General features: G+C 42.4%; 1 protein-coding gene across 1 annotated transcript; it reads right to left on the reverse strand.

Moving 5' to 3' along the window:
* Window positions 1–100: 100 nt before the first annotated feature.
* On the reverse strand, window positions 101–26,821 carry DSTYK (dual serine/threonine and tyrosine protein kinase). The gene is made up of 13 exons (XM_068918185.1): window positions 26,430–26,821; window positions 17,792–18,177; window positions 11,088–11,751; window positions 8,478–8,752; window positions 7,984–8,067; window positions 7,569–7,745; window positions 7,155–7,284; window positions 6,743–6,899; window positions 5,854–5,986; window positions 5,082–5,195; window positions 4,462–4,576; window positions 3,328–3,462; window positions 101–2,252 (listed from the first exon to the last, which is right to left on the reverse strand). Exons 1-13 carry the CDS (start codon window positions 26,665–26,667, stop codon window positions 2,065–2,067), a joined length of 2,796 nt encoding a protein of 931 aa, XP_068774286.1. The 5' UTR covers window positions 26,668–26,821; the 3' UTR covers window positions 101–2,064.
* Window positions 26,822–27,028: the final 207 nt, after the last annotated feature.

Raw genomic sequence — 27,028 nt, forward strand, 5'->3', positions numbered from 1 at the left:
GACAGCAAGGTAGCTACACACAACGTTAAAAAGGCACCAGATAAGTGTCTGGAAATAGCTACACAGGAAAAGCTATACAAGACATTTCTGGAATTGCATATACAGAGATTTAAGTTTTATTCATACATGTATTATTTACACAAACTCCTAATTGCAAGAGACTGACCTTGACTCTCCCAGTTTTAAATAAGGTTACTAGCCACCACACACAGTAACCAGAGTTAATACTGTTAATATCATTGGTGGCACGAATGTACACACCAAGGCAGTGAAATGCCTAACAATTCTACTTTGGAAAAGTATTCGTTCTCCTGTGCATGGGGTTTGCAGTTGCTGCACTTTCAGCTGGAGCAGTTGGAGAGGCTATTATCTGTATAGAACCATACTGAGAATACCATCACAAGCCAGAAAAATGCCCACATGTGCAAGTAAATAAAAAAAGGGTGTTTGTTCTGTTTTGGTTTTTTTGTTTTTTAAAAAAGTATTAATTCAACTTATTGCACAAAGAAAGGAAGATTTAAGCTAAACAACACTGCAGGGTTATTTATCCCTTTCCTTTGTTCAAGCTAGTCAACAGGCAGACTCTTGGTTGTAATTTTGCTGTGTACCAGCCAATAAATTCCAGCAACAAGGTGCAGTAATTCCACATGCCCACACAGTTTTGCACACAGCATGCTAGCTTTCCTGCCCATCCCCCACAGCTGGGAGGAACTGCAAACCCAGGGGAAAAACTTGCCAACTCAGCACTTCCTCATGTATTAATCAAGGTGCATTTTCTATTTCAGCCTCCACCCCATTGGTATTTAACATTAAGATCAACCTTGCCCGAGAAATGCAAGAGACAAGGGGCAAAGGTATTTTGAGGAGTAGCCCTCTTCATAAGGGCACCAGAACCATCCCAACCATCCCTATGCCTTCCTTGCAAAGGATTCACCTCCCCCTCATTTTTATTTTTCAATGCAGTCAAAATAGAGATCCCAGAGTGAAGCAATCAGATGAACAGACACAGCCACAATACACAGCTACTGAAGAATGAATGACCTGTTTTCCCTCAAGTATGCTCTCACCAAGCATGTGACTTTTTAAAAAAAAGCTGAAGAAACCTTATTTTTAAAAATGTCTGTCCATAGTTAGCACAATTTAAAACTGTCATTGCCTTTACAACTAATTCAAAAACCAAGTTTAATTAAAATGAATTGGCTTTCCCCCATGAATAGTCATTAGTGGTAATGACTTTATGTTTCTGTATTACAGTATGTAATCTCTGAGCAGTCTTGCCATCTTACAAGAACACTGTAGTATAGGTCAGGTTTGTTCAGACGTTCTAGTAGCTATTATGAACAAAATCAGCAGAAAAGAGCTTGTTTACAGAAGTAAGAGGTGAAGGGTACATAAGAGCTAAATAGCTTATAACCTGGGGTATTTTCACTGCAGTGGAACAGTGGATAATCCCCCCCTTAGGTAAAACACGGAAGCTTTGCTCCTGTCAATGTAAACATTTTGAGTGTTGCAAGAAGCTAATACAGATAGACACTCCTATCCTCTAACCCCTTCTAGCCTAAGGCCCCTGCTTTCTCTTTCCCACTGCACTGTGACTGGTGCCAATCTATAAGTGACTGGAATGGCTATGTATAGCCTGAAGGCCACCTAGGACCATCAGTTAATGGGAAGAGAGCTTTTGTTTCAACCACTGAGTAAGGACTGTCAGGATCAACTCCTAGCAACTCAGATGCTACCTGAAACACAAGATGCTTTTCTTGGATTGGAGTTTATGTGGGATTGGCAAAAATCCCTTTCAGTCCAAGGGCATGGATTTTCTATCTTATTTGCTCAACTCTGTAATAAAAGCTGCAGCAGGGTAACTAGCATCAATGGGGATTACCAGGGGAGATTCTCTGGCCACTATTCAAGATGGAACGTCCCTGGGGTCTCACCTCTGAGCAATCTTTGGGTTGCTACTACCTGTCCCACTCATGTTAGCCACAAAGAGCTACATCTGAAGAAGCCATCTGCGGAGTTAGAGGTTCAGAATTCTCCCACAATTAAAAATTCTGTGCTTTCTTTTCAGGTAGAGTCATCCAACCCTTTATTTGGGTGCTCAGAACTTGACTTGCAGAGCCTGTCCATGATCCCCTGCAACATAGGTTGAACGATCCCCAAGAGAGGGCGCTGGGAGGAGTCTCCATCCCAGCAAGCTTCCATCAGCTGCCAGCATTCCTCATCAAATACAGGAAGACGCTCTGGGCGAACTCCTGGAAAACAGAGAGGGACCTTGTTAACATCAATACTTCTCAAACAGGATAGAAACTTAATCTAATGTTTGTTACTTTGGTGCAGACTGAATGACCAACAAGGACTGTCTGGGGTCTCGTGCCATCAATAAAGACTCATATTAGAGCAACACTGCTGAGCCATCTTTGGAAGATACTAGAAGTCCGCACTGCTGAAGTCTGGAAGTTTGCATGATCTCCTGACTGAGGATAGTCAACATACATTTAGTTTCACTGATGTCTCCTCTTTGCAACTATTCGGGGACCAAAAACACCCTCCCCTATTTAAAAAACAAAACAAACACCCTGAAAACCCTACCCTCCTCCCACCCCCACCCTCATTCCTCAGGATGGTGCCTTTGGGAGCAAGTTCAACATGAGAACAAGTAATGTGTAGGCCTTCTGACCAAATACAAGACTCACTCATCTGGGTTAATCTTTTCCACATGAGAAGGGGAAAGATTACATGGACAGGAACTTAGGACAAAATAGTAAAGCATTCTGATACCATGATGCAGCATGAAAGACTGAAATATCACAAAACACAGTACTGCACTAAAACTGCTTAGGCATAAAATAACTTCATTTTTCATAAAACAGGAACTATTACTCTTTTCTACTCAACATCTAGCCCAAGGACAGTTTCCCCAGCATGCTGCATATTAAACACTTGAAGGTAAAGATCCCTATGGCCTCCAGAAACTGCAAGGGATTAAGCATTCTTTAGAGGATCATGCCATAGCTGACTGGTTCTACAATGTGTTTTACATCATAAGTGTTGTATAACTTCAGATGATTTAAGCATTGTGTTAGCACAGTTCCTACAACACTCCGAGAAGGAGCTGGTTAAGTGAAAGCTATTTTTCATCCCTACCAATTTTAGTTAGGCTTTCAGAGTATATCCAGGTTTAACTAGATCAACACTAATCTTTAGACAGTCAGTTGAAAAATACAAAATACAGTTTTTTACTTTTCAACTAAAGAGGATAAAAACTGATTTCCTTATCTGCTGTCAAATTTTACTCAAGCACATGCTATCACCCAGAGTTCAATGTACCTCTTCTAACATTGTTCCACAGGTGGTCTTTGCTTGCACATCTCTCAAATGCTTCTGGTAACTTCACATGTCCCGAACAAATGTACCAGAACAGAATACCAAATGCATAAACATCCACTGAGTTATCGTACTTCCCTGTGGCAAATAAATATATTTGATTGGTATGGCAAGCATTTTCAGCATCACTAGAAACTGAGCAGTCTGAAGACTAATTTCAGCATACTGAGTCCTCAAACTAAAACCTCAACTTCATTGCCAGAAGGCAAGGCTTGTCTGGAGCCTAGCAACATATCAGGAATTACTGCCAAAGGTGGAGGGATAAAGTTAAGAACTTCAATTCTCAGAGGACTTATACACTTCATTTTGTATCAATGGTTCCCAAATTGAGATTCATGGACCACTGCTGGTCCAGAAGGCCAGGTACATTTTCAAGAAGTTTGGCAATTCCTGGTTTACAGCAAGTTCTCCCACCGAATCCAAGAAATAAGTGAGCCCAGTAAGTGCATAAAGGTTAAGCCAATGCTAGTCATGAGTATATTCACTGTTAGTAGTGAGAATCACCTGCATAATGTTTTCTAAATTAAACAAACAGGTTTGCTGCAATTTGATCACAACCTTGTCAAAGCAGGGACACCATCTCAAATAGTCCAAAAGGACTATGTTAAATCCTGTATGAACCTCTGAGCACTACTGTAAGATGCTTGCATAGGAGAAATGTTTCCTGTTTAGAGAGAGAACCTGCCAGAAGCATTAAACACAGGCTGCATGTTAGTGACAGCTCTGAAATTCATCACTTTGAATTGATGTAAAAAACAGGGTACCCTTTCTGAAATATTTGCCTATGAAGGCCCTGTATTTCCAGCTTTCTAATAACTAATAATTTAAGCTTTCCAATTACTCAAGAATCTTAACTATTTCAGCAAAGCTTACAAGTCCCACAGTTCACTCCTCTTACAAGTGAGTAAAGATACAAGAATTAAAATACAGGAAAAACAGTATAAATATGCACTGTAAGCAGGCAGTCTTCTGAATTTATTTTTCCCTTCATAAGCAAATTGAAATATTAGTTCAAAGTAATGGCCTTCCAAATTGAAGCCAGAGTGAGATAGGAAGGGATTCAATCAACAAGCATACCTGTAAAGAGCTCAGGAGCCATGTGAATGGGTGTGCCCACAATACTGCCAGACATCATGGCTTCCGGTTTACAGAACCCCAAGTCAGTGATTTTGCCTCGATTCTTTTTGTCAAGCTGTAGAATCATTCATACACAGACAGTTGATAATCATACTTTTCAGTTTCATTATTGCTTTTTAATATTAAGGTTTAAAACAGTTTATGTTTGAAGGGTTCGGCATCTGTTCTTAAATAAGCTTCTCTGATTACTTAGCTGCTACTTGGAGACTTCGCTAGTTTGGCTCAGTAACGAGACAGGTCTTCACTTGTCTTCTCTATAGAGGGTGTGGTTTGGTTTAATAGGACTAAGAACTGGAAATCCTACTTGTAGCTCAAGCGCTCTACCTTCAAGAGAAGTCACTTGACTGCCCCCTTTCCCGCAGGCTTTCTGTCTGAAGTTGAGCTAAGGAAGCCTCACTGCAAGGCTATTTGTTGTAAATAATACTGAATGCTAAGAACACATCACAGGTGAAAGCTTCCATATGAGGAAGGCTATTACTTCACTTATATCATATTTCTCTCTCCCACTAAAAGGAGTTGATTAGACTTCAGAACTAGCCAGATACAAAAGTTTTCCTTACCAAGACATTTTTGAGTTTGATATCCCGGTGCACAAGTCCCTGACTGTGAAGATAACGGATTCCTTCAACCACATCCAAGGCAATCTGTAATCGTGTTTCTAATTCTAGCCCAGCCTGAAGAGTAAATAAACACAGATTGAATCCTACAATCTAAGGGATTTCTTTACCCTTCTTTGCCAAACAACACTGAAAATGAAGCAATTCTTTTAGCTCCTGCAAAGCCATCCTACCGGAAAGTTACCAGGCAACAGAAGAGACTTGGCAGGAGCTGCTCTTATTACTTTCCTAATGCATTAGTTTTATTTGATCAAGAAGTGGTAGTCTGTTTACTACCTCTGAAGAGCAGTAAATATGCTGCTGTAGCCACAGCACACTTCAAAAGGGTTTCCACTGAAGTAAACAGGCATAACAGTTTGGTGAAAGCTGTAAGGAATAGGTGGACAGGAAAGCCACCCAGCAGAGCCACCAGCCACTGACAATGCAGTGATCCAAATTGTTCCAGCCCACCAGTTAACCAGGGGACACCCACCCCCGTGCCAATAACGGGCTAGTTTATATGCAATACACAGCACTGAAGCACTCCAGAAAACAAACCTGCCCTATACAAAAAAACCACATACCTGCACTCAACATATGGATTTTTCCCCTTCAGAACAGGGACATGGCCGAGAGCACTACCACAACATCTCACACTCCAGTGTTGCCTACCTTCATTTTACATCTGCACATTAAAGAAACAAAACTTGTATATCTATGTTTAGATTCTTGTTACCTTTAGTCCTGTATAGAGGTCTCTGTGCAACCGTTCCATTATCAATAGAACAGCAATGCTGGAACCTCCTCCATAGCCATAATCTATTACAGAACCATGGAGATGTACTAGCCGCTCATGCGTCTGTAAAGACCTAGAGGAAGTTCAGCACAGGAGAAAAAACAAACAAAAAAAATTACACACGGTCATTCCTATACCCTTTCCCCCATCCCAGGCCAGACCTAACCTTGTAAAGAAAAACTGCCCAACAGCTACCACATTAGTACAATAATACTAAGACACACCTACAGCAGTCCTAACCACATGCCATACAGTAGAAAAACTCTACACCACAGTTCTGGCGATCATATGACTATATTACAAACCCATCCAACTAAGTTCAATTTAATAAAGAAGCCTATTAAAGGTTACAGTGCAAAAGAAACATTGCAGTATTTCAGCTGTCTGTACTGCAGCCATTTAATTCAAGACTAGTTAAATTTTCTACTGTGTAGAGCCATCATTTTCTTTTGTGAATTCCAAGAGAGGATAAAGTCAGATTGGGAAAGACAAATCAACCCAAATATCAAGGGATGAAGAGCTGCTTGCTACTAACTCTAATTTATTCTGCAAAATAGCAAGTATTTGAACAGTGTACATAAGAGGGGAATCAGATTAAGACAGGAAAGGGCTTGCCTACCTAGCATTCTTTGCTACATTTCTGCAACAGCACTGGCAAGCTGTCTTGCCTTTCCTAGAAATGGCAGCTTGGCATTTGGTTGGGCCAGCTCACTGAGTGCAGAGTAGAACTACGCTGAGCAAAATTTGCTGCAAATGCAAATAGTATGTGTTTGCAGCAATGACATTGACCAAATCCACGTGGAGCGAGAAGAGCACTTACAATACACACCTCATATAGTGAAACTCAAGTGCAAGGTCATTCCAGTGTTTCTCATCTGGAGGAACAACAGATTTCAGTGCACATGGGAAATGCCCTCCCCAGCTGTCACACAGATACACCACGCCATACTGTCCTCGGCCCAGCTCACGGCCCAGCTTTGGTTTGCCTGTAAGGCACAACATCTATTTAGTCAGAAATTAAAACACCTTCCTTCCTATTACATGAGAGGCACACTATCAGGCTGGCAGCCTGCTCCTTTTCATGGGCCAGCAGCTGCACAATTCAAGATACTCAGTATGTGTCAAATGGAAACCTCACTGAAGTAGTACACTGCAAAGCAAACACCCTTCCCCTTCACATTCACTGACTTCAAAAGCAGGAGGGAGTAGACACTCCAGAGAACATCAAGCACAATGCTCACCATGTAAGAGCACATCCTGGAGGGACCTGCTCTCTAGCGAGAGACGTGCTAGCCGAGGAGCGTGATCTTTCCGCACCTTCAGCCACAGGTCTTCCGTTTTCTCCAGCCTGCCAGAATGGCCATCTTCTAACTAGGGAAAAAAAAAAAAAAATCATATATACATGGTCATCCTGCCTGGTCTAAAACCACAGCGCTAGGGGCTTCAGTGTCTTCGCATAACTGAGTACAGTTGCTGCTCAAATCATCCATAGTTTAGAAAAGGAACTTTGTATTAGGACACTCACACCAGCTCCTCCACCTCTACCTGCGATGAGCAGCACTAACTGCATGGACTGCTCTTTTACCTCTCTGCTATTAAAACAACTCTTAAAGAGTGTTAACATACAAAGCAGTTTCCTTCTTTACAGCACTCACCTGTCGTAGAGAAGCTGCAAAAGCCTCATGGGAACTGTTTAGCCTGGTCCGGAATTGGCTGCAAATGCTCTTGGCTAACTTGGATGCACTGAGGCTCTCAATAGCATCCTGAGCAACTTTCCTCTTCCAGTCACTAGTGATGGCAGGTGGACTGACCCATGTAATCCGCTGGATGATCTAGCAAAACAGGGAACAGAATTAAGGCACTAGTACAAAAGAGCAAAGGGTCAATCACTTCACTCGAACTCCTTAGACACTTTGCTGTAATAATACACATTCATCTTCATGCAGATTGGGTCAAAAAGTTACCTTAAAGTACTGTTTTAGAGCTGTCGATCACATTATTGTTGTACACATACACACTAAATATTTAAGGAGATCCAGTTCTCAAAGTATGTGATAAAGATGCCCATACCTGTTTGATCTGTTCCCATAGCATCCTGGTTACTGTTGAGCCGGAGTGAAAAGTGACTTCAACATGATAGGCTGCATTTAGTATCTGGAAAGCAGGGGAAAGATGAGAGCATGGGAACTCTGCAAACCAGTCACTATGAAATTTGCTAGACACATCTTGCCTCTGATAATGACCAAAGGACACCATACAAAACACTCCATGATTCACCTGATTCAATTCATCTTTTTTTTAATACTCATCAGTGTTTCTGGGCTGTACTTCAATTACTTTATGCAGATTTAGGAAGGACAAGCAACAGGCCTTCAAGTGACAAACCAGGAATAAGACTAATGTTTCCAAATATCAGCATGTCCCTCAACAACATCAGACCCACAGGCAGTCCAGAATTGTTGCATTCCTCCGATTCCATTGAGCATCTCAGTTTCCTCCTGCCCTTCTTGCAACAGGATAGAGACAATTAAGAATAGTCTAGACAGCTATTTGAGCCACCATACCTGTTTGAGATAATTGCTTGTGATGTGTACAGAAGCATCCTTTGACTTCTCCAAACTCCTTGCAGTATGTACTGAAACATCCCAAGACTCCTCCAGGCTCTTCAGACATCTCTCCAATGTCCCTACAAAGCTCTCTCGCAGATAGTCCACTGAACTAATTAACTTGTTGGCAACTGCTTGGTTTAATCGAGAAATAATCAGTTCCTGGATTTGCTTAATACAACACTTTATGTCCTTGGAACTAACAGGTTCCCCATTCTCAGGAATTATGATGTCTGCACAGAGGAAAAGAAAGAAGAATCTTTTGTACTTGGTAAAACATATCACAGTTGCAACATCAGCTACTGAGAGCTGCTTTCAATGGTGTGCAAAGCAGCAGCAGCGCAGCACCGGTCAGCTTCTGCTCCAAAGGCTCTTTTGCTATACTGCTCCTTCAGAAGTTCATTGCCTGCTTTCAAACCAATTGATATAAAACCCAAGTCCAACAGCATTCCTAAGCCATACAAAGAAACCTCTGAGCAACAGAAGAATCCATATCCTAACTATCTTCAAAGAAAGTTGAAGTTTTGCCAGTCTACATGTCTAACTCCACAACGTCAGTTTTATCGGAAGTCCAGAATACAACCCTAGAGAGCTCAAGTAAGTTTAGTATTCTGTGATAGAAAGCACTAAACTATTGAAGTGACTCCAAGCTCCATATGTTCTTTAGAGCGCACACCTGGTTAAGGAATCTAAACTACACATCTGACCAAGGTGGAAAATATGCTAATGCTTGCTTCCATTCACTGGTAATTGGATTTACAGGATACCTAGCTCTAACACCTGACAAACTCTCTACAAGCATTCAGTAGCTACTACAGGTTTAAATTGCTACAGTGATGACAAGTTAACTATTGTCTTGAAAATTAAAAGGCAGTTACAGGAACACAGAACTGTCTTTCCATGTAAGGAAGCATAGGTCAGGAAAGCTCTTCCAAGTTAAGCTGTAATCCCTAAGCACTACTTGTTGAATATTATAAGAAGGTAATGTAACAGCCAAGCAGGCTATTTGAAATTTAGTCCTGGTACCTTGGAAAGGTCAATTAGTACCTCATTTTTAAATAAACACGGAGCAAGTCACAGCTCATGCACAGTAACCAGTCTGAACAGTCTTAGAGCACTGCCAGGAGCTGAAGATCTCTTCTCCGGATTTTGGCCAAAGACAGTCTAGCCTATTTAAAACAAATCCAGTGATTGGAAGATGGCATTTGCTCCTCAAGGAAAATATCCAAAAAATCTCTAAATATTAAGAGCCAACAAGATGCTACACTTTGTAAGTGATGTTTGTTGCTGGTTTTGTGTGCGCGCATGCATGTGTGTGCACACATACCCACACATGTATAAAAAGTGGGTGTACATATATGCTGCGCTTAACACAAGCTCTTTATGAAGACTATATTTAAAGTGGCCATTACAAAGAAAACATCTCAAGGAGGAGGGAAAGATCTTTTCCATGCCCATCTGCAGAAGCAAAAAATATGCAGATCCTCTCCTGCAGGAGAGCAAGCCTAACTCAGCCTCTCTCTTCTTCATCCCAGGAGATAACATTCCATTTTGAAATTGGGAGGAAATAAGTCAGGACAAACTTAAATTTTATCTAGAGTTTTAGCCCCTCTCATGGCTCAGAAGACTACTCAACTTGCAATGAAATAATTTCCTCTAAATTTATAGCCTAAATTCTAATTTTATTTTAAGGAGAAAAACATTCCCATGTCAGTCCAGTGAACTGCATTTCAATTTAAAGACTCCTTTGAACAGAAAGGATTGTTAGGGTAAACCTCTGCCTAGCAAGCAGAGAGCTGTAGACCATCAACCTACAAATAATCACTTTACTGTTAACGATAGACCACGTATTCCTGCAGGCAAGATTTAGATAGCATCTCACCCTTCGCACAGTTTACACGCCCTTCTCTATTTTTCCAGCTTGTGTTCCCTTAAGTTCTAGTACTAGAGGGTGCAGTGAGAATTCCCACTTCTCCTAAAAACAAACACCAAATGCCAAAAACAGGCTTTTAGGAGCACAATACATTGTGCTGTTTTTTTTAAGGAAAGTCTTACCTACCACCCAAAATGATTTGATTTTTTAGGAGGTTCTATATTCAAGACTCTCAAACATCCCTCAGACATGAAGAAATCGAGAAGAAAGTGCAAATAAATCTTCACTGCTAAAACTCAGTTTTTTCCTTAGGACAGATTTACTCCCCAGTCTCAGCACGCTTGCTGAGGTAAAGCTGAGACTTATTTTCTTACCCTGCAGAATAGGGAATTAAAGCAGAGAAGTAAAACATTCTACCTGGGACTGTGCAGCAAGCTGGAGGCAGAGAAGTGTGTGTGGGGGGGGGGAATCCACCTATAAGAACTCAAGACTTCATATATTCAGGCCTCTAATTTAAGGACAGTGCAGCAGATACTACAGAAATAAGTGCTTTGTGTATGAGTTCTGAATGTGCTTGCAGAGTCACCTCTCTAGACTCGCATTCAATTGTTCTTTAGCAGGTGGCAAATATTACTCATTCACTCTCCTTTAAAGCCCCTAATCTTTCCTCTCATTTCTCTCCTTCTAGTAATTACCTTTGAATTCCATAGTAGCTGCATCTTCCAAGAGCTCCTCTTTCATATTATTAAGAGTCTCTACAATCATGTCCTTCATCTCCTCTTGTTTACGGTTGGCAATGTTCATCAGAGACTCATAGAGCTCATTCTCCTTCTTGCGGGTATACTCCAGCCTCTTGGGGGTGATTTGCAGGTCTCGCTGCATGTCGAAAGCCTGATTGATGAAGATGTTCAAGCAGCGGCAGTGCACCTCGTTTAAACTGGTGGCTGCTTCCACAAGATGCTTCTGAAGCACCTGCCTGGAAAAAGTGCTTAGGAGACGGAGCTTCTCAAACTGCTCCACCAGCATGCTTTGGGCATTGGCATCAGGACCAGGAGCCCCGCAGCTGCAGTGGTTGGTACTCAGATACTCCAAGTCCATCAGCTGGCAGTAAAGGGAGGACTTTTCATTATCGGTTTTTTTGGGAGAGATCAGCTCAGCCCCTAACTCTGGCACTTTGAAGAAGAAAACGGGCAAAGAGAATTTCTCTTTAATTTCGCGCAGTTCATTCTCATCTGATGGAGAAAGTTCAGCCTCACTGATGACAAAGATGACCACAGGCAAGACATGGTTCACATACTCTCCCAAGGTGACTTCAGCAGACTGGAACCCACGACATGGTGCTACCACAACATCCACTTCCTAGCAAGTAAGGAGGTAAAAAGATAGTCTTGTCCAGGTCCTTTTTAACACTGATGCATGCAAAATTGCACTATAATGCATTCATAAAATGCAAAACAAACATTCAAAGCCTACAGAACTTTTATGGAGTCTCACGGACGGCATCATGCCTTAGTATGTAGCCTACCCGCAAGGCTGATGCGGCCAAGAATGAATTACTGCCCACTGACTCCAGAAGTGTTATTCCACATCAAGAGCTTTCGAGTTTTAGCCCACTTCAGAACAAAACTCGGAACAAGTTTCCCAGGTAAACGCTATCACATAATAGCTCTTATTCTTTAGTTTATGCCCACTCTCATTTTGCAACCACCTCTTCTAGTAAATATGCTCTCAGCCTCCCATATCTGTTTACCAGATATTCAGCTCTTTGAGGATATATTCATGCTGTCAATTTTCAGCATAGTTTCCAACAGTAAAAAGTAATAATCACTACTGCCAAGATAAAGGCAGCACAATAACGTATTCCAAAGGGTTCACAGCCAAAGGACAGACAAGGAGGAACAGATGGTTGTGACAATAAGCTTAGTTGTGATATTCTTCAAATCCAGCCAAAATCTAAAAAAATATGTATTTTATAACACTCCGTTTTCTTACTACCCAGAGTTTCACTGCTTGGGTCATACACTATTGCTGACAGCAGCATCAAAAGAAGGCTTTGAACTGAAGGCAGAATTTAAGTGCTATCTTCCCTGCTCATAACAGGGGGCCATAATTAAGATTTCTTAAATCATTTTTCTCCCACAGAGTTACTCAAATGAAAGACTTAACCAAGTCTCCCAACTACTCTTAGAGATAACAGGAAGTCATTACTGTCACAGGACTACCAAGCACTGAACTCAAACCTGTTTGAGGTACAGGAGTTTGAGTGGCCCGGGATGTGCTGTTCTGCAATATTCACCATGGCTGATGACTCACACCAGCGCCTGTAAACAAAGGAGGAAGCCAGTGCCGTCTCTAGGAGACGGGCAGAAAACCAACAGAGAACAGAACGCAGCACGAGCAACTGGTCCTGCTGTTTCCAGAGGCCTATCAGGCTTTCTCAGGAACACTAGCAACACTTCTCATTTTTAAAAAACGCCCTGCGGAAGTTTAAGCACTGCCTATACAGCTCCATACTGTCAGGGATCTAGTCTTCCTGTGTGAGGAATACCCATGACTCGCACTGGGTTCCTAAAATTCTTAAGCTGGTCCCCACAAGGTCACACCCCTACAAACACTTCAACATTTATGAGAGCGCTGTAAGCATGAAATTACTGTCAGGTAACCGCATTCATATTTCCCTTAACTAAAGGCCCTTTTAAAAGTATCAAAGCTTCTCACTCAGCAATCTGAACATCAGGTATACAAATACCAGTTACAGTTCTTCCATTTCAAATATGCTGAACAGTTCAACAGTTGCACAGGTATTGTAAACAGTAATACAGATGAGGCAGTTCGAGAAGAGCAACATGCTGTCACACTGTGTATACATCTATGGATTCAGACTTGCAGTTCCAGGATGACCACTGTATCCCGTATCCCAGAACAAAACTTAAAATCAAGGATCAGGTAGGTCTTGACCTACAACAAGACAAGTCAGAGTCTCAGTGAATGCATTCGGAGACAACTGAAGCGTGTCATTTTGCTAAGCTTAAGTCAACAGATAGTTCCTCATCTCCAGACTGGTTGGAAAGCATTCATTCGCTACATCCCAAGAGAACCTCATCTCACTGAGATACTTGGGGCAGTTTAATCATTGTTCGTACAGGCAACTGAGGTGCTGAGAAGCTAACCCAGTTTAGTTAGATTTTTGCCCAAACTCCTATCAAGCAGATTATGACTGAAGGCCCAGCTCAGTCTCATTCCAAGCCAATTTGAATACTCTGCCTTCAGAGAATAGTCTGTAAGTCACTGAAGTCTTACAGTTGCTGCATTTCTTATATACGTAAGGCAAATTTCATAGCCTCCCTATTAACAACATAGGTATATATTCCTGGATTCCACTTAGAGCCTTGTTTCCCCCTCCTCAGTTTTTTGAGGTCTTGTCACTTTATTCTCTCTGCTTCCAAGAGGACTGTGGCAGAGAATCCCAGATAAGGAAATTAAACTAGATCTCTGGTCTCCAGCATATACAGCTATCCTTCCCAGAGTACAAAAGTTCTTACTTTGATTTCATCCAATGATTCTGAACCCCACTTCACCAGGGAATTTTGTTTTACCTTTGCTGGAAGGCCAACCCAAGAAAGCCTGTGAGGTGTACACACACATGAAACAGTCTGAGAAGCAACTTTCCTTTTCTGACCATGAAATCTTCCCCTGTAAAAGATATATCGCTAAGCCAGCAAAAGTAGAAACAGAACAGATCTCGCATGGATGGTAAGAGAATTTTACGGTGCTGGCATTTTCAACACCTCCTACTCTCAGTTATTGCAATGTAAATGGACAGAGAAAGAAGACTTCAGATATTTAATGCTGGTACGTGGCAGAAGCACCTCAGCATACCCCAAAGTAAGCTGACACTACACGGAAGTGAGAGCATCTCAGCCAACATAAAAGCCATTCGTATTTATGTATTAATGCTGCAACCAAATATGTTAAAAATACTCTCAAAAGAGAGATCAGGACATCTTCCGAGTTGTAAACAGGATATACTTTAAAATTACAGTCCAATAAGTACGTTACCTCATTCCTTGCTGCTTGTAACAGACGGCTACTAATTAACATGACCTGAATCACTGCAGCAGTACATTTAAAAGAATCCAACAATAAAACCTAACTAATGCAATTCTCTCCTTATAGCTCATATAACCACTTTTTATTTTTTATTATTCACTTTGTCAGCTTTGTCAGAGCAGCTGAAAAGATTTTCCTTCCCTACAAGTCCTGGCTGAAACTCTTCAGCCTGAGATTCAAACTAGAATGAAGCACAAAGCAAGATAAATGCAGCCCCATGTAAAAGGAAGATTTCAGCTCTGTTAACCTCCTCCCACTTAGTTGTACTATCCAGAGGAAAACTAATACTTTAGAGAAATGTTTGGGCTTCTAGACACAACTGATAAGATTTAGGGAAAGAGCCAACTGCTTACTTCCACTGTAAATCTAATAATCTGTCTAGCTGGATGGATTATTTCCCCATGACCTAGATGCATTCCTGAGCATAGCAATCCCCAAGGAATAGAACAGCTTTGCCCGAGAGTTGTTCTTCCCTGACCATTTATATTAATAAAAATCTAAGTTCACATACCTATTAGCACAAGGTTGTGTTCTCACAGCAGCCGACCCATGCAAATGAAATTTTTGGCTCCCTCCTCCTCACCCCCTTTTCTGTGAAACAAGTTTTGATTAAGACATCCTTAAGTAACACAGAAAAGCAAGCATGGTCCCATCCTGGACATCAATAATTTATCAGACTAAAGACAAGTATAAACTCAGAGTGTTCTATTTGCAGTTCAATATTAAAAGGCAATACATTCTACGTTTGTACTGAATTTATTCCCAAGGAAAAAGAAAAAGTAGAGTTCAGTTAATATTTGTATACTGTTAACTGATGAATAGCTTAGTCTGTCTTTAACGGGTAACGTCTAATGAGTATGGAACTATTATCTACACCAAGATGCATGATTCAGAATTAAGTGTTTGCACAAAACAGCAGCATGTAATCTAGGTGCCCAAGCTAGCCCATGCAATTAAGTCTTTTGCTAACAGATGTTTACACCTGAAAACCTGCACACCATTCTCCCCATCCCGAAGTCACTGACAGGTCCTTTGATGGTATTCTACTGGTAGAATATCAGTAATAAGTGTCCCCATTACACAGGACGAATATGATTTCAGATGTTCAAATCAGATGTAGAATCACACAAACCAAATTCTAGTGTCCTAAAACTGTTCAAGTATACAAACAAATATACCTGCAGGTGTCTCTTCAAACACTAGTAAGGTGACCAAGTTTCTTTATCCTCCTCACACCTAGAAAGTAAGTTTATCATGAAATATCCTACTGCTGTAAGCACTTTGCTACTGGGAGAGAGGGAAGGGGGGGAAAAAGCCTACAGATGAGAATATAAGGATTCTAGTTAATAGGTAGAGGTAAAATTCAGTTTGTTTTCCCTCTCCTTCTCCCAAGGAGGTGCCGAGCTCCTGCGGCTATTTGGTTTCTGAGGAAGCTGGATCCTTAAGATCTCGAAATAAGTAAATGGAATAGCACCAAACATCATGTTATCATCAAGCATGGAACATTATACTAGACTATTAGCTTTGTTTCCCAAGGTGGTTAAAAAAAAATCTTTCAGACAGGTTCTACAGACTTACAGCTCTGGTTTAATCTCCAGAAAAAACAACATCCATTACTGCTCCAGATGTATATTCGGCTACTTACAGCAGTAATGTCCATGAGTAGCAGGCATTTTTAACTTTGTTTTCTTGGTGTAGGCTGAACAGAGCAGGAAAACACACATTAGCTAGAGGAATAAGAATCACAAATCTCTCAGCAGGAGACCAGACTCCAGTACTTTAATAGGAAGCTATTCCTAGCCCAATTAGCTCCTAAAACACAAATTCTATCAGCCTATCAATTTTGTTCTTCCTTTTAGCCCTTGAATTCATCTAAGGAATCCTTTGACTCAGTCTGCAGCTAACTGTGATTCACCCTCCCGCTCCTTACGTTGGAAGAGCTTTTTATTTCACCAGCCCCTTTCAAATTAGTCTGAGTAGCTTTTCTCATCTAAGTGTCCTAAATATAACCAAAGCCAGACAGAGGGATCTTTGTCACTCATAGGAGAAATCTGAAAGAGGGTTGTAAACTGCAGTGTAGCTAAGCCAACCCATCTAAAAATGTAACCAAATAAATGTAAAGCTAAATACACTTTCATACATAGCAAAGCAGGATTTTACATACAGATGATCCAGAAGAGAGATTTATTTTCCAGTACCAGCAGCTGACCTGGTGCTCTTTAGGGAAAGTAGTGGATGCCTCATACACAGTTTATACAAACATATCACTTCTGTTCCCTTTCAGTGGAGACCAGAAGCCACAAATGCATTACAACATAGCACTAACCTGGCTGATCTCATTAGGGTAGGTTTAACTTTAGCTATAGTCCAGCTTTGTGAAATGTATTTCAAACTGATGGAGATAAACCGAGTCCCCATTTTCAGTCAGGTCTAGATTCACGTGTCCAGAGAAAATTATATTTGAGCAGTAAAACGTCAAGATACAATTAATACTCTTAATCCTGTAAGAGCAATTCAGTCTTTGCACTTAAACAATTTATATTTAAGAATAAATACTCTATTGCTGTAATCTATTGCTGATTTGTGACTGACAAAACGCAATGGTCCAAAGTATTACCCTGCAATAACACTAATCCTCTAACATAAAACATAAAACACAATGAAAGCTAATGTAAGCTATAAAAAGCTACGAAATTCAACTTTCACCTTTAAAAGGTATTTCTTAAGTACCAAATTGCTACACTCCCAGGATAGAAACACATCATTTTCTGGGTAAGTGAAAGAAAGGATGCAAAGCAAAGTACTAGCAAAGCTAGAAACAGCACTGAGAACAGACTCTACTTTCTGATTTCCAACACCTTCAACTTCCACTGACATCACAAAAATGTAAAAGGCTGCTCCTTTCTGACAATAAGCTCTTTAGGATAGAGATTTTTATATATATATATATACACACAGGCACGCATACATGCATATATATACACACACACACACATATGTACTGAAACTAGAGTCAAATTTTAGGAGGCCTTTGGAGTAAGTTTGGCTTCTAAGCTAGGTGGCAACATTACAAAGGAATGATATGCTAACAGTCAACATGTAAACAAAAGCGTACACACAGTTTTAGGCAGTGATGTCCGATTAAAGTCATCACCATACTTACTTAGCTTCTATTTAATAAAAGAAAGAGTATGAACTCCAACGCATAGAAATATTAGTTTTATTGGGGACTATAAATTTTACCTCTTGATAAGGTCACTGTGACAAAGGTACACAGACACCAAGTTACCTTTAGCAGCGAGTATGGCAGCATGACCTCCAGCTCTGCTATTCGGTGAGCGGGATCTTCACTGTCCCCATGAATTTCTAAGTCCTCCTCCGGTATTGTGTCCCACTGCCCTCGGTGTGCTGCCATCATATGGACCAGTTCATACTGCTCAGGCAGCGCTAGACTAATCTGCGTTTGTGCCCCATGTGTAAAACGGATCCGTCGCCTCTTACAATTCTCCTCACTGCTGATCTTGGTGGTAGGGAGCAGCTTCTCACCTAGAAGCATGTTGAGTAACTGGCATTTGGCATTACAGTTCTGGCCAAGAATCAGAAGGCAAGGGTGCCAGCTCACAGTCCGCTGGAGATGCTCTTCCTCGTGGCGAGGGAAGGAAATGAAGTTCTGCCCTAGATTTGAGAACAGACTGCATTAGAACAGGCTGGCTGAACATTTAAGTCTCACAGCGCTAAATAAGCTGTACGCAAAAGTTCAGAGACATCATTGCCCCACCACAAGCCAAGCAGCCCACTCAGCACCAAGTATTTGCTCATGTATCCTGAGCTAGTGGCAGCAATTCAACATTTTTACTGAATTAATACAGAGGCCCACAGTAGCTTGATCCTCACAAAGCCAAAGGCAAGTTTGTTACTGTTCTCCCCATCTGTTTCACTGGAAAATGTTTACGCAGAGCTCTCTCTCCTGCAGGCTAATGGAAAATTAAGGGTAGGCCTTAAGAATAAAGAGGAAACATTTGTCAAGGTTGAAACAACCAGAGGGCTAATTTTGCTTGTGGATTGGAACAGTGTTTTGCCTTGCTCCACAGTTCAAGGGCACCCAGTGGGTCACTAAAGCTAACTCCTCCCAAGCTTTGAGGGCTTGACTGTACAGAATGTTCTAGGCACATACCAGAAATAAATCCAATCAACTAGGAATTGGTGAAAGTTCCACCCACACACTAACAAACGTCAAATAAGTTGCAGCTACCAAACCCCAAGAGTATCACAGGACCATCGACATTAAAGCAGCAAGAACTCCCCTCTAGCCTCAAGGGCGGGCATCCTTGCCAAATTGCTTCCCTACATGAAGAAGATTCCAAGACCAAGCTTGCTGCGACATGGTACCAGCCACTAACAACAGGGAGCGGCCTCCAACAGCCTCTGCCAGCAGTCCCCCATGATGGAAATACAATCATGGAATCCAAGGAATTCCACCTAGACTGGTGAAAGCATGGCAAAAGAGTCCAAGGTAAGATGCTCTTTGCTAGCAGCCAAAAGGCACTCAGTGCAGTCTGAAACGCAATATGGAACAGCTTCAGTCCTGACTGCACAAATAATAAGACACCTTTCCTTTTCATCTTGAAGCAAGTAATCTACATGGTGAAATCAGCGTAGTTTGCCAAATATTCTTACCATGTAAGTAAAACATTTAAACTGCTAAAAGAAGCCAGTGAGCACCTATGTCTTCTACACAGTAGCCAGAAATCCCTGTAATCACTCTCCTTCCCCATCTTCTGCTTGAAGCATCAATTTTAACATCCCACTAGCCAGTCCCTCTGAGCTCTTGGTCCATTATGCTGGAACTCCTGGCATTTGCCTTACTGCATTAATGCCACAGAAAACAGTTTCAGCATTGAATTTAGCTTCTGAATTCTTTGAGAAGTACTAAATACAGCTTTTTCCATGTTCAGTCATCTAAGCTGAAGTCTAAGCAGCTTTGACTTACCTTATGCATAGCAGCAGAATTATTCTGGCAGCATAAAAAACGGATACAAACAAATTCCCCATCTGCTGCACTTCAGCACAATTCCAGTGCGTACAAAACAGCTAGTGTTCTAGTACAGCCAAAGATCTAGTCCATTTTTCCAGATCTGAAGGCAGATGGCACCCAAGGATGGAAAAGACAAATGAAGATACCAGTCCTAAAAAGAGCTGCCAAAATTGAAAGCTATGAACCAGTATGATTACTCTTACATCAGACAAATTGACAAGAATGCCAGTATAAATAATAGACTAAAATACAATATAGTGGGGAAGGACCAGCAGGGATTTTGTAGAGGAAGGTCCTATCTCACAAGAGCTATTAAAATTCTTTTAGTGAGTTGTGTTCTTTGGCATCCAAAACTATGTCTTATTTTCTTGAGGCTTGAGATGCTGAAACTCTCCAATATACCAAGATATTTCCTCAACACTACTAACCAGATTAAAGATAACATAACAGTTATTCTAGACCTCATTTCAATAGCTTTCCATTCTTCTGTTTTAATTACACTCATTCAAATCAGGAGCAACACCACTCATAGCTGGTTGTGCCTAGGTAGCCAACATGCAGTTCAAGGCTTTTTTTTTTTTTTTTTTTTTTTTTTAAGATCTTACCTAAAACTTAGCTTTCCAGACTTTAGACTGAAGTCTGGAAACAGCACTGCTCGAGGAATTTTTCTTCATTAGACAGCTTCTTCCATCCTAAGCAACACTCACAAAAGCAACCTGCCTCTGCGCCTCAGTAAGCCCCTCTCCCACACTCAGCCCCATGAAGGGGAACAGCAGCTGAGTCCCCAGAGGCTGACCCCCACGAACCAGAGTCTGAAGACCCTGTAGAGCCCAGCAGACCTCGATACCGAGTTCAACTACCAGGCCCTCCTAATATGGCAAGGTATCATCGTGCAAGATTGAGACATCACTTTAAGAAGCGTGACTCTTAGTAACTGCTCCTTAAATGAGCCTTTCAAGATCCATACCCATAGCAGAGTGGCCACATCAAGAGACTAAAGGCTAGAATCCAAAAGCTTACAAAAGATTAAAACCAGCAAAAACCCACAAATAGCACATTTAAGCCTTCATCTACAAGAAGAAGAATTTCTTTGAACTCGGTACATCTATTGAAATTTCAATTCAAGCTTGTTCTTCAGATATCAAGCATGAAAAATGCAATTCAGGAAGGACTTGTACAGGCCTTGAAGCCTTCTTTCCACAGCTGTTAAAAAGGAACAGACAGATTGATTTCATGCCCTCCTCATTTCAGGCAGCCTCTGTATTTCGATATACCTATAACCAGAACAATATGATTGAAATACAGCAGCCCAGCTAAAATTACTGAAGCATGGAATGGATATATAAATACTGCATCTTTTTTAAAAGTCTTTCATCTTTGCATACACAACCTCCCTGTAATCAGCATTCATTCAACAAATTAGTTTACCATAGCCCATATCAGTAATGAATCCGCTATATCTAACATTATGTCATACTGCAGTATGCCAAGCATGCAGAGTTTAAGCATGGAACCAACCCCCAAAACAAGATTTAACTATATCATAACTAACCCACTCCACCATCAAGGCCCTCAAGTCATAGCAGTGGTTTCATATCAGTCACTGGTTATCCAATAGCGATCTCAAGGCCTCATTGAAGTGAGACGCACAGCGATGAAGCTGTTGTTCACAAGTCTACGTTGCAGAAAGCACGTTACTCTTTCTGCATATCAGAATAAGACATATTGGGTAAATACATGCATACAATACCCAGAGGTATCGGGGTCACGAATCTGAACCAAGAATTCAAAATGGCAGAAGTATGACCTCCAGGTTATAGTGTTAGCCTAACAGAAAAATCAACTTAGAACTTGCTTACTAGAAAGAGGCAGATATATTCCTACATCCATATGAGCAACCACTCTTGCTTTTGACAGGGCTTTTGCCAAAGATTTTAGTTGGTGCTAAATACTGTGTCCATATACTGTCTGTTTGAGACATGTGATAAACACTTCAAAAAAAATGCCTTTAGGGGAATCCTTAAGCGCGTGCATCCTATTGAGCTCTTTTTGATGAAAGAAGGCCTGTCCAAGAACAAGGAGTCTCTCACCAAGAGTCATCTTAAAATTCAGTCAAACATTTGGCAGAACAAGCTCAGCTGGAATTTATATAACCTGTAAAAATCCTAAGCATTTACGCATCCCCTTTTCTAAGGGAAGTTTGCTACATTTCCAGTTACATTTGTCTCTCTATTGCTTTTCAGTATTACATGTGGACAACAATGCTTGAATAAGGCCAGACCTTCATTCTTCTCATTGCAGGTATTGATGTGTCAAATTCTTAAATCTGTGGCTGTTCTAATTTCAGTAGACATTCAATATAAATAAGGCCAACGGAACAGAAACAGACATAGGCAAAAAAAGTGCTCCCATGAAGCCAACAGAACTGTACACTCGTTCTTTATTCCAAATACTAGAACGAGCAAGAAAAACTGCTCCAAGAGATAAATGAAAGATGGGAAAAGTGATTTATTGAAACAAATTAATGAAATATATCTTTTGGGGGATGAGGGAGAAAGGATAGAAGCCTGTTTTCAAGATCTTAGCCCATCAGAGGTAAAACCATGAGCCTTATGCATCTTTAATATCTCAGATGATTCTAGGGTAGCCACACCTGGCATTAAAGCTGGCTGAAAGATGTTCTTCAGTTGAAGCAGTTCATCAGCAGGAGTGTCACCGACTTCCCTTTCCTGGAGCGCACGAAGAATAGCAGCAACAATGCAGCTTTGCTCCTCAGTTTTATAAAGTAGAAGCACTAAGGTTTAACATCGTGTAAGACCCGAACCTCCAATTCTTTAGTAAGATTAGGGATTTCTTAGGAAGTGACGCATATACTTAGATTCTATAGATATCTGTATTTATACGCACTGCTCATCTGCCAAGCCTGAAGCACTTCATGGGGCACGACATAAATGCTTCAGACATTGCCTCTGCTTGAGTTTACTAACTAGAGAGCAATGAATGAAGCCTGGTTTCAGGGTAGCAATAGGGGATTCTAGTCAGTTAGATTGTATTCAAAAGAAGCAATTACTAAATCACCTGAAACAGTTGACCAGATCCTGACCTTGAAAAAAGTTTAAAGAGTCCATTCATATGGATGTACACTACTTCTACGCTGTGCAGAAAGATCAACACTGTTTTAAATTCACAAGCGAAAATAAATGGTTCAATAGTTACAGCAAGATGTTTGCTTGCACACAGGCAATGAGTTGCAGAATACTTTGACCACTATAAGATTTATAATTAACATACTCAGTTATATGAAACTAAGGAGAGTTTTACTTCCAGTCCCCCCACATCTATCAGCATGGTGTTCTAACTCCATGTACAGGAAAACACATGTAACTAATCCATATACGAATATAAGCAGCTCTTGCAAGAGCTGTAAGAGCTTAGTTAACAGTCTACATGGTCTGCAACACCAAGCTTCATTGCTGCTTAGCTTGAACCATGTTAGCTAGTGTCTCCCCCCACCCAGTCGAGTAGTTACTTCACAGGTATCCTCCCTATTGCCTCTCCGCACATAACCTAGTCTTAAAACTCACCTTCTTATGTTTACACACCTACCAGTACAATAGAAGTCTTAATCTTTTGAGAATCACAGCAATCACACTTAAACCAGAATATACACTCTTGGTCAACACACAATCCTGATGAAAACTCTTCCAAGCCCTCTCATTAATAGCTCCAAAATACATTTACGTGGGGATTCATTAGGCTACCAAGCTTAGGGGTTTCACCCTAACACAGACACAATCTTTAAGATAATACCACAGCTGCTAGCCAAAAACTCTAGTGAGACTATGGATATCTATACAAAAGGTAGTTGCTTCAGTCCACAGACATTTCTGAAGTAAGACAAAAGACTGATTAAGAAACTTGAGTTCCTAGGTCAAACGGTTTGCATTATTTCAAGCAGAGAATGAAGAAAACAGAACTACAGTTATTACAAAGCAGAGTTGTTTTTTTCTCTTAATATCTTTACATATAGGAGTGAAATCTGTTATTGCATTCCTGATTTTTTTTTTATTTGAAAGTCAGTCTGAAACACACTAGCTAGCTAACAGCACCAAGAATAAAAACAGAAAAGCAGCTGTCAGGTCTATACAGACTAAACATAGAGGACTGTCATGGCACTTTAACAAACCAATTTTAAAAAACATTGTTTATGACAAAGCAGACTCCTGGTCTAGGAGAATATACAGTACTTTGCTGAATGCTTCAGAGAAGCAAACACTACAAACGAGCATTTTTCCCCTGCATTAACTGTAGCTGGAAGGCAATTATTTTCTCCCTTGAAGTTATTTTGCTTCCCTTACTACTAAGAGTAAGTCACAGTACCGAGGCCACTGAGGGAACAGTCTGTCAGTGAGGATCTGTTCTTGACAAATGCTGCTTGCCATCCTCCTGCCTGAAGGGGAGGGGGACTTCAGAGTCAGCACACATTCACTCCTCTAATTACCCAACCATTACCTTGACCTAGCTCATCCCAAAGGCCAGTGGCTACTACTCAACTTTGCTGATACTTAGGACCATTTCAGGACATAAACCAGCCTATACTTTAGGCTGCTTGATTTCTGTTGATTCTAAGGGCAGTTACCTTTCTTTACCATCACATGGGCCTCACAGGTGTCTCGAAAACAAACCAGTTCTCATTTGTTTTGTTTGAGACCTTTATGTTTACTTTTCACAGTTTATTTTTCCACTTAAGCTGTAAGCAATAAGAGACCTGTCCAATCTACTTCCCAATTCCTATGCGTTTCACAAAACAAGAGTCAGTATTCAAGCCTCACCACACTGCAGAGCAGCACAAGTCTCAAGAACTGCTTAGTCAAAATCCTTCTCACTATAAAACCACTTGCAGGGCAGATTTAAGGAAAAAGTGCTTCTGAAGTCACAGATAACTGTGCTCCTTAAACCTTTTGACACCTTTGAAATAGCCTCCCCACATCAGACCAGAGAAAGTAGCAACTAAATTTCAAACAGTCCTAGAAAACATAACTAAAATTTCATAGAAACAAGAAACTCTGCTCAAAGGTGATTGCAATTAGTCTATCATCAAGATTTATTTAAGAAAACTAGCTACATTCATACTTTATCAACTCCAGTTCTTCTGCTCTTTCCATACTCCCCGTAAGACTGCAACCACTGACTTCTCACTTTCTAGTGTGGAGACTTGTTAGCTTGGTCTGGGTCCCACCCAGACCATGTTGCCACCTCACCAGTTTGAGAACTGCTGACTTATGTTTTATTCTTATCTTAATAACAGCAAGTGTTATAAAGTCTCTCAAGTTTGAAATCCTGAAGCAAGAGCCTACATTGTATTTATTGTTTGCATGAACAAGCTCTAAACCAGATAGTCTTTCTTTCAAGCCCTGGATACTTAAAGGCCAACTGGTGACAGTCAGCAGTAAAGCCAAGCCAGCACAATTTAGACATTTGAAAACTAGTAGGAATGAACTGCACCATATCAGAAACAACAGGCAGAATATCTGGTGCAATCTTTACCCTAGGTCAGAAACATTTAATTAATGATGCATCCACAGCCTACAGAGCCCTGCAAGTAGACTTTCAAGGATGCAACTGAGAGTCGACTAGAAACATTTTCTTCCATTTAGGTTCTTCTTATAGCAGTGATTCCAGTGGAGCACTGCCACTCAATCAGCAGGGCAACTGACAGAAAAAGAGCAAAATCAACTAGTTCCTACTTCCTGGAAATCGCAGATAGACGTAAACAAGCAGACTCAGAGACGAGATTTCTACAAAGCTTTCCACTTCTATTCTGAAAGTTTACATGGAACACTTCTTGTCAAAAAGAAAGCTCAACAACACTTTAATTTTCAAGTCATAATTGTGAGCATAAGACAAGCATGGACAAGTATCCTGGACAAGTAGCCAATAGAGATGACTCACGAGCCATTTGAAAATGAATAAAGACCTTTATATATATAACGTCACACTAAACTCTTCTCACAAGACAGTCTTATGGAAGATGAAGTTTTGCACGTGGCAGGAAGGCTCCTAGCAGGAGCAATGTTTGTCAACTGTGACAGATGAAGATAAAGCAGAAGAACGAAGCAAAATACTACTTCCACAAAGCTTCACAACAGACACGCTGCGCGGCACACCACACGCCGCCCAGCGAGCCACCCACCTCCCCGCAGTTCCTAGCCCCCCCACCAGCTGCTCTGCCCCTCTCCCAGACACCCCCACCCCAGCACCCTCACCCACACCCTGACCTGCTCACTTCACCCCACAACCCCTCTCGGGCCTCCCAAGCCTCCCCAGGCGCCCCCACCCCCAGTCCTTCCCAGCCTGCCTCACTGGGACCCCTTGCCCCCGCAGCACACCCCACACCCCTCAGCTGTGCTCTCCCCCCTCCCCATCACCAGCTACACCCTGTGCCACCCATAACTCACCCCACAGCCCACCTGCGCACCCTCACCCCCACATATCACAACCTATAGGTCCCCATATATCTGTAACCCCCCCAACCACAACCCTCACTCCCCACAGTCTGCACCCCATAGCCCTCTCCCCTGCACTGCTCGCCCCCCCAGCCCTCACGCCAAACAACCCTGCCTGCACCCCATTACCCACCCTTACAGCCCCCCAACTTGCACCCCTCACCCCTCCAGTCCAGCCCACCCCCCCAATCCCCGTACCCCTCTTGCCTCTCTAAACGCCCCCCCACAGCCCAGCCCACCTCGCCTACACCCCTTTCGCCACAGAGCCCACCCCACCTGCCCCGCACAGCCCCTCCGGAGCCCACCTGCACCCCTTATCCCTCCGTCCCCCCAGCCCCCCCCCCAAACGGGCATGCCCCCCTGCGGCCCCCCCGGCCCTCTCTCACCGCTCGGCGCGGGGCCGTCGCGGGGGGCCCCGTCCCCAGCCGCGGCGGGGGGGCCCTCGCCGGCCGCGGCCAAGGGGTGGCCCTGGGAGTACTTGACGTCGCGGAAGAACTTCTTGGTCTCGCGCAGGTTGTGCTGCAGCCGCGCCAGGTGCCGGTTGTAATGGCCGAAGGAGCGGCAGAGCTCGCGGACCAGGCCGCCGCCGGGACCCCGCCACGAAGGGGCTCCGTCGCCCTCCATGTCCTCCGGGTCCGTTCCGCTATCCCCTCCCCAGCCCGGGGGACGCTCGGCCCCTGCCAGGCTGCCGTCTCCGGCCTCTCCGCCTTCCCGGAGGGAGCGGCGCGCCCCCAGCGGCCGGGCCTTTCCTCGTTTTCCTCCCCCCCCCACCCCTCCCGCCTCCCCTACCCCCGCCGCCGCCGCCGCCGCCTTCCTCCTCACGGACGGCGCCGCAGCAAGCCACGCTGCGTGCGGAGCGGAACCTTTATCCGGGCGCCGCGGGGCAAAGGGGGAGGAGACCGGGGCGGACCCCGCGGGCGCCGCATCCCGGGAGGTGTAGTTCCGCCGCGCGGGGGCCGCTGGGAGTTGTAGTCCGGTGGGCGCC

Source organism: Struthio camelus, chromosome 24 (assembly GCF_040807025.1).
Source record: "Struthio camelus isolate bStrCam1 chromosome 24, bStrCam1.hap1, whole genome shotgun sequence".
Classification (NCBI taxonomy): domain Eukaryota; kingdom Metazoa; phylum Chordata; class Aves; order Struthioniformes; family Struthionidae; genus Struthio; species Struthio camelus.

Excerpts from the sequence above, each read along its gene's own strand:
- DSTYK (XM_068918185.1), bottom strand. The coding sequence starts at position 26,667 with ATGGAGGGCGACGGAGCCCCTTCGTGGCGGGGTCCCGGCGGCGGCCTG. Across the intron at positions 18,178-26,429 it reads CGACGGCCCCGCGCCGAGCG|GGCAGAACTTCATTTCCTTC; the intron begins GTGAGAGAGGGC and ends TCTCAAATCTAG. Across the intron at positions 7,746-7,983 it reads TATGGGAACAGATCAAACAG|ATCATCCAGCGGATTACATG; the intron begins GTATGGGCATCT and ends CTGTTTTGCTAG.